Source organism: Rissa tridactyla, chromosome 2 (assembly GCF_028500815.1).
Source record: "Rissa tridactyla isolate bRisTri1 chromosome 2, bRisTri1.patW.cur.20221130, whole genome shotgun sequence".
NCBI classification, from domain to species: domain Eukaryota; kingdom Metazoa; phylum Chordata; class Aves; order Charadriiformes; family Laridae; genus Rissa; species Rissa tridactyla.
The window spans coordinates 56,457,187-56,464,660 of NC_071467.1; the positions used below are offsets into that span (position 1 = coordinate 56,457,187).

General features: G+C 41.3%; 1 protein-coding gene across 4 annotated transcripts in view; it reads left to right on the forward strand.

The window, feature by feature from the left end:
- RALBP1 (ralA binding protein 1) overlaps nucleotides 1–7,098 on the forward strand; it is a 33,486-nt gene extending 26,388 nt beyond the window's left edge. For all 4 annotated transcript variants that reach the window (XM_054189885.1, XM_054189886.1, XM_054189887.1 and 1 more), the window contains exons 4-10: nucleotides 307–656; nucleotides 2,118–2,279; nucleotides 2,736–2,867; nucleotides 3,391–3,498; nucleotides 4,277–4,398; nucleotides 4,923–5,046; nucleotides 5,264–7,098. In XM_054189885.1, the coding sequence (XP_054045860.1) occupies nucleotides 307–656; nucleotides 2,118–2,279; nucleotides 2,736–2,867; nucleotides 3,391–3,498; nucleotides 4,277–4,398; nucleotides 4,923–5,046; nucleotides 5,264–5,530 (1,265 nt within the window). In that variant the 3' untranslated portion in view covers nucleotides 5,531–7,098. The remainder of the gene's footprint in view (nucleotides 1–306; nucleotides 657–2,117; nucleotides 2,280–2,735; nucleotides 2,868–3,390; nucleotides 3,499–4,276; nucleotides 4,399–4,922; nucleotides 5,047–5,263) is intronic.
- The last annotated feature ends 376 nt before the right edge of the window (nucleotides 7,099–7,474 follow it).

Below are 7,474 nucleotides of genomic sequence, written 5' to 3' on the forward strand. Positions count from 1 at the left end.
TCCCCTACCCTTCCTCACCCTGCTTTATATTCCTTGATGCACAGGAGGGCTGGCGCCAGTTCTGATTCAGAGCTGTGGTTTTGTGTCATAGTAGTGGTAGTCAGTGCTTTTAGAAGCAGTGATCAATGACTGCGTAGTTCTGAGTCATGATTTTAACATTGTTACATGTGGGTAACTTTTAAAAGGTATTCTTCAATTAGCTTAAGTTATAAGGAGAAGTAAAATAAATGCATCCGGCAAAAAAAGTTTAACTATTATACATTTAAGTTGAAGATTTCTCCTAATTCTTGATCTAAATTTTTTAAGGAATAAAATCAAAAGTTGATGAGCTAAAAGCAGCCTATGATCGAGAAGAATCTCCCAACCTGGAAGAATACGAGCCCAATACAGTAGCCAGCTTGCTGAAACAGTACCTACGAGAACTGCCTGAAAATTTGCTTACCAAAGAGCTAATGCCCCGCTTTGAAGATGCTTGTGGAAAGAGCACAGAAGCTGAGAAAGTCCAGGAGTGCCAGAGGTTGCTGAAAGAGTTGCCAGAGTGTAACCACCTCCTGATTTCTTGGCTGATTGTGCATATGGACCATGTTATTGCAAAGGAACTGGAAACAAAAATGAACATCCAGAATATTTCCATAGTGCTCAGCCCTACTGTCCAGGTACGTGCATCACACTGCAAGCGTTAGAGCAGAACTTTAGCCCGAGAAAGACTTGTTTGTAGGAATTCTCTTGCAGGTGGGAATTGGGTATTGTCTGATACAGTGAAGCTAAATAACATCTTCTCTTTATACCTCAGGAACTTAAAATGCTGGGAAAGGGGGAATAAAAGACTTTCTGAACGTGAGCTTGCATACTGTGGGTCTGATATTCGGGTTATCACGAGAGCATATCAAACACTGCTGTCAGGTTTTTAATTCTGTTGTGAACAAAGTAATTTAATGTTGAATTTGTTCAAGAATTCGTGCAGATACACAGTTTCTGTGGGCTTGTGATTCAGTGATAATTTACTGAAGACCATATTGTTGCTGAATTTTAATACCAAGCCAATGAACCCTGTCCTGCAAATAGATCTTCCTGGTGCAGTGATGCCTTGGGTGTAATGGCTTTGGTGTCTGCAGTCACATTGCTGGGGAAAACAACTGACTTCGTTTTCCAGTAAGATTTTGTGGTTTCTGGATTGGTTAATTCCTTAACAAATGTCTTGGAAATATTTAATTTAAATACAGCTCAGAATTAGCCCTGTGCATAATGGAAACATGGCATTATTGGGTGTGGGTCTTCTAGAAGAAACCCCACACTTTAGAAAAGCTCAGCTTTATAATTAAGAGTCCAGCTGGAGGGCCGGTAGCAAAAGGGCTGGGTATTACTCTTGGCTATTTTGCTGTGCCAGACACTTTCTAGCTAACAAAAGTAACAATTAATGTAAAACAAAACCGGCCCAATCATGTTTGTTTTTTTTTGTTAAGAAGATTTTTAACAAGTAAAATACAGGTAGTGACTGAACTCTATAATCTTTCTTTCAGGATAATTTTTTTTTTTATTTTAATGGAAGATACAGTATCAGAATAAGTTATTTGCTTCTGTCTCATGTTGAAACAAGAAATAATACAGTAGCATCTCCTTTCAAATTAGTTCTTCTACTATATTAAATAATCTGAGAGAGAAGTTGTAGAAAATATTTACAGTTTGGGGGAAGAGAGAGAAGGTAGCCAGCAACCAGCCATAGTGCAGGATGGTTGATGTTCCCGCTTGCCTATTGCTATCACTAACTACCTTCACATGAGTAAAAGAAAGAATTGATACATTTCTGTATCTACCAGTGATGGAAATGACATGGTCGGCTAAGGCATATGAAAATTCTGAGTGAGTTTGGCGTGAAAATGCCTCACATATACAGGTAAGAGAGACAGTGAAGTGATTGCTTGAGGCCAGCACTGGGTCATCTAAAGTATCGTTTTTAATCCCAATTTTAGTCTTTTTGGAAAAACTGACATGACTGTGACTCACAGAAAGGCACCCTCAAGGCTGTTCTGTTTCTGGAGAAAGATTCTGTGCTTCACAGACAAAGATGATGTGAATAAATCAGCTTAACCAATATTTCATCTGTCCGTCCTTTGCAGATCAGCAACCGTGTCCTGTATGTATTTTTTACACATGTTCAAGAGTTCTTTGGGAATGTGACCCTAAAGCAGGTGACAAAACCTCTTCGCTGGTCAAACATGGCAACAATGCCGCAACTTCCAGAAACACAAGAAAGCATCAAAGAAGAAATCAGGCGACAGGTTGGCAATTAGTTTAGTGGTTTTCTGTTTCTCTTTGCCCTGGCTTTTATACATTCAGTAGTAAATTCTTATAAGCTCTTCAATTCTGTCACGCTTGTCCTGTCAGTGGAGACCACTAGAAAGAGCTGGGTGATGTTCTTGCCCATTTCCTGCATGGAAAGTTGTTCCTGTGATGATTAGAGCCGTGTCTTTTGTGGATTGCTTTGCTATGCAGTGCAATGCTTTTATCGTGGGAGGAAGGCTAGGAGAACATGTTAAAGCATGTGGTTTCTTTAATCCTGCTCTTGGGCCTGTTCTAGATCATGTGCTGAATGTATGGAACACTTGTTGGTCGGCCTGTCAGGCACTGAAAACCAGAACTCCAAGCCTGTTTCCACAAAGCCAAAAAGATTTTTCTTTTCAGTCTGCCCTGCTACGATCTACTAAAGACACTCATTTCTTTGGCAATATTTCTAGGAGTTCCTACTGAACTGTTTACACAGAGACTTGCAGGCAGGGATAAAAGACTTGTCCAAAGAAGAGAGACTCTGGGAGGTGCAAAGAATTTTAACAGCTCTTAAGAGGAAACTACGAGAAGCTAAGAGACAGGTGGGTAACTTTTCTACTTGTTGGCCAGACATCTAAATCATGGATCCCTAATTTGTGACAAGGCAGAGGGACCCAGTTAGATCCAAACCACTTTTCAATCTTACTGGAGATTTTTTTTATCTTAACTTTACACGGCTGAGGAGCAATTTCATTTTCTGTTTAGCCATGTCTCCCTAGGGACAGCAAGATCTTCATGCTCCTTCACAGCTGTTTACAAAAATAATAATGTATGATTAAAAACTTAGTGTTTGACAGAGCATGTATTCATTATATGCTTAAAATAGTGTGTCCTGGAATACCAAGAGGAATTACTGGAAGACTCAAGGTTAACAAACTTCGGAAGCTTTTTTTTTTTTTGAACTCTTATATGTCCCACAGAAGGGAGAGACCTTGCAGAAAACTTTCAAGACAACTGAGATGGTGATTCTAAATCTGGAAAATATGTTCCAAGAAGTCTTTTTTACAGTAAATAGAGTGACTGGGGAAGCTTTTCCTTTTAAAACCTGTTCTCTTTCTCTGGCAGGAGTGTGAAACAAAGATTGCACAAGAAATTGCTAGCCTTTCAAAGGAGGATGTCTCCAAAGAAGAAATGAATGAGAACGAAGAAGTTATAAATATTCTGCTTGCACAGGTAGAAGGCAGGCACTTACCTCTTTGTCTGCTGGTGTCTTCTTGTTCCCTATCTTTCAGAAGTATTAAACACTCTTTTGTTCCTTCTGATGCAATGGGAAATGGAAGGCTTAAAGGGGTCTCTCTGCCCATTAAAATACCAGGCTTTGTTTTAATGGTAAATAAAGTAGGGGAGGAATGCTGACTGCAGGAGTGAACCCAAAGCTGAGTAGGGTCTTGTTAACAGCAGGAAGGAGACACTGTGCAACAACAACAAAAAAAGTAGCCTTTGTTGTTAATGTACTTAGAAAGCACTTCCAAATCTAACCAGTTTTAATACCGTTAACTACTCTCCTGCTGATCAAAGAAAATGAGGCAACTATTTTGGCTTTTTTGCCTTCCTTTGCTTCCCTCAGTAGCTTTGATCTTCCCTCCACTGTACTTTCCTCCTTGTATCCATCTTCAAAGACGTATTCTGTGATTCAGTTTTTCTAGTTATTTTACTGGTTAGCCAGAGCTTTCCCCTGCGATTTAAGGAAATGGGCAGCCAAGCATGCCAGAATTTGGTGCGTCATCTCCACAGCTATCCAGTACAAAAATCATCTTGAGGATTCAGAAGAGACATTGCTAGTTTTGAACTTGCATTTGGCTTTGAGGTCTTGATGAATCAGAGTTCAAAGCAGGCGTGCTAACCACTTCTGCTGAGAGTATTGCAGAGAACAGCAGCATCTTATCCTTATCGTATGTTCCTGTAGAACATAAAGTCAAGGCTTTAAAATTGAACTAACTGATCATTGCAGGAGAACGAGATTTTAACAGAACAAGAAGAACTGCTGGCCATGGAGCAGTTTCTGCGGAGACAGATTGCCTCGGAGAAGGAAGAAATAGATCGTCTTCGAGCAGAAATAGCTGAAATACAAAGGTAAAAGGGAGACTGCTTATATCAGAGCCCCGGCCAGGCAAGCACTCTTTGATTAGAAGAACATATATGCTCTTCTAAATAATACTCTAAACTACACTTAAAAGCTCACCCTGTGAACATTGCATTTGAAAGCCACCACTTTTTATTGAAATCTCGGTGACTTTGGACCTTTCAGGGTATTTTTCAGGCCAGGCGGGATGGGGCTTTGAGCAACCAGGTCTAGTGGGAGGTGTCCCTGCCCATGGCAGGGGGCTCGGAACTAGATGATCTTTAAGGTCCCTTCCGACCCAGACCATTCTATGATTTTGTGTTAGTATAGCAATGGAATTATGATCTAAAGGAAACTGGACCCTACGCACTAAAAAACTCCCCCTGGGAAATCATTGGTTTGAAAGGAAATTCTGATTTGGGTTTTTAAAACCATTGCAGATTATTCAGTGGATGTAAGTTAACCCTTTTACATTGCTGTAGCTCTGGCAGGCTTGAGGAAGTGTTTAAATCGGAGTTTGTCCTTGGTCTTTCAGTCGCCAGCAGCATGGCCGAAGTGAAACTGAGGAGTATTCTTCCGAGAGTGAAAGTGAGAGTGAAGATGAGGAGGAACTGCAGGTCATCCTGGAAGACTTACAGAGGCAGAATGAGGAACTGGAGGTAAGATTCGACTCTTGGTATTAATTGGTTACTCTTCTCCTTCGTGCTTACTTGATTTAGTCTGTGTGGAGATGTTTACCCACGTGCAAACTGCTCAGTTTTGCATCTCTTTTGCCTGAGCATATAACCCACGTGCTCTGTTTAAAAATCACTGTTGTGTGCAAGTCCATGTCGCTGTCAGAAGGAGCCCTGATGTTTGTTTTCCTTCCTTCAAAAGATAAAGAACAATCACCTGAACCAAGCGATTCACGAGGAGCGAGAGGCCATCATCGAACTGCGGGTACAGCTCCGGCTGCTGCAGCGAGCTAAATCGGAGCAGCAGGTGCAGGAAGAAGAGGAGCCAGAAAAGCCCCGCGGGGGTGTTCCTCAGCAGCAAAGAGACAGTGTCCTGGAGACAAAAGCAGCCAAAGAGCAGCCAAAAGCAAGCAAGGAGCAGCAAGTCAAGCCATCGCCCAGTAAAGACAGGAAAGAAACTCCGATTTGATCCGGCTCCTTGGATATGCATAAAATCAACTGAACTGTGCAAATTACTGTAATTTGAGTCAAACTGCACAAATTATTGCTGGCTGTGTACATTCTGTAAAGAAACGTTTCTTTTAAGCCCTGGAGACTTTTGTCTCTAATACTTGTGGCTTCTACTCATCAGACTCAGGTGAGTTTGGAGAGGCCAGAAGAGTTTTCCAGTTAGTATCAGATTATTTCAAGACTGGTTTCCTTCAGGTGATTTAAAAAAATTCAGTAACAGTTTTATTTTAAACCAAAATCATTATTTACATTCATTGGAGCAGAATTGGAAGATCTCATTCTCCGTAAATAAACAGAAACCCACCCCCGCACTTACTAATTATTTGCCTTGCGAATCTATTCATCCTCATTCACCATTATTTCTGCTTATTAACCTTGTCACTTCTTGCTTGTGCCTTTGATACCTTTCTGATGCAGATTATATACAAGGGAGCTTTAAATTTATTCTGGGTTGGCTGAAAAGTTGGGAGACTGGGGGGTATCGTGTTTACCTAACATGCCCTTAAGCTTCATTTTTGTTCTGAGATGTACTGAATAAATGTAAGACTTGAGAGATGTTATTTATGTCCCTGTAGGATGGAAATGTCCATGTCTTTTAGCAACGTAGGTAACCCATTTGCTCATTTATAAACCACCCTCATCACACCTGGTTAGGACGGGCCGTGTTCACGCTGCTGCCGTACAGCTGAGACCTTTTTTTTTTTCTTCTTCATCCATTTTAAATGTTTCGGTCCCCGGAGAAAGCTGCTGACGGATGCTTTAGGCAAGTGACAAGGCTGGGTTATGTTACTTAAGATAGATCTGCCTGACCGAGCAATACAGCATTAATTAATGCAAGTCACTTGTGCTTTCCAAATGGGCCTGCAGAGCCATGCCGAGGGGAGGCACTGGGGGGGTTCAGCAACAGCCTCTTCTTTTGGCTGCTTAAAAAAACCCACCAACCCCCACCTGGGACTTGCTTTTGGTTTGGCTGTTTTACTGCTTCCACCTGCCGACAGCCTCCAGCCCCGCGGGCAGTTAAGGGCCATGTGTTAAGATACACACTCATGAGACTCATCCATCAATTCATACCTAGATGGCAAACTCCACAGAGCGCGTACAGGCTATCTTATTTTTTAATCGGTATATTTATTTTCAGCACCTGTTGGACGTGGTTGTATTCTTTATCTATTGCACTGTTGTGAATCATTGGCCATGATTTGATTTTTGTACAAATAATGCTTTGATATGTTATAGAAAACAGCATAGTATTTTTTTAAAATTTGGAAAAAAAAAGTTTATAAACACAGAAAATGTGGTCAGATGACAAATGTAAACTAAAGCATTCTCCCTTGCCTTCGTTACATACATTTTATATTTGCTGGCAATATTTAAACCTGTTTTGTTTTGTTTAATTCACACTAATTCCTATTGAATTGTCATGGATTTTTCTAATGTTCTTCAGACAAATCTCTTAATATTGGTTAACTTTTATTTTGTTAGGATTGTATTTATCAAGCAAATAAATTCAACAGCCATTTGAAAGTAGTTTCTGATATATCTACTTCATAATTATTTTTTTTTCTCCACATCTACTTTGGGGGTATCGGTCAACAGCCAGCTGAATATGAGCCAGCAGTGTGCCCAGGTGACCAAGAAGGCCAACAGCATCCTGGCCTGTATCAGGAGCAGCGTGGCTAGGAGGACTAGGGAAGGGATTGTCCCCCTGTACTCCGTGCTGGTGAGGCCCCACCTCCAATACTGTGTCCAGTTTTGGGCCCCTCACTACAGGAAAGCCATTGAGGTGCTGGAGCGGGTCCAGAGAAGGGCAACGAAGCTGGTGAGGGGTCTGGAGCACAAGCCTTATGAGGAGCGGCTGAGGGAGCTGGGGTTGTTTAGCCTGGAGAAAAGGAGGCTGAGGGGA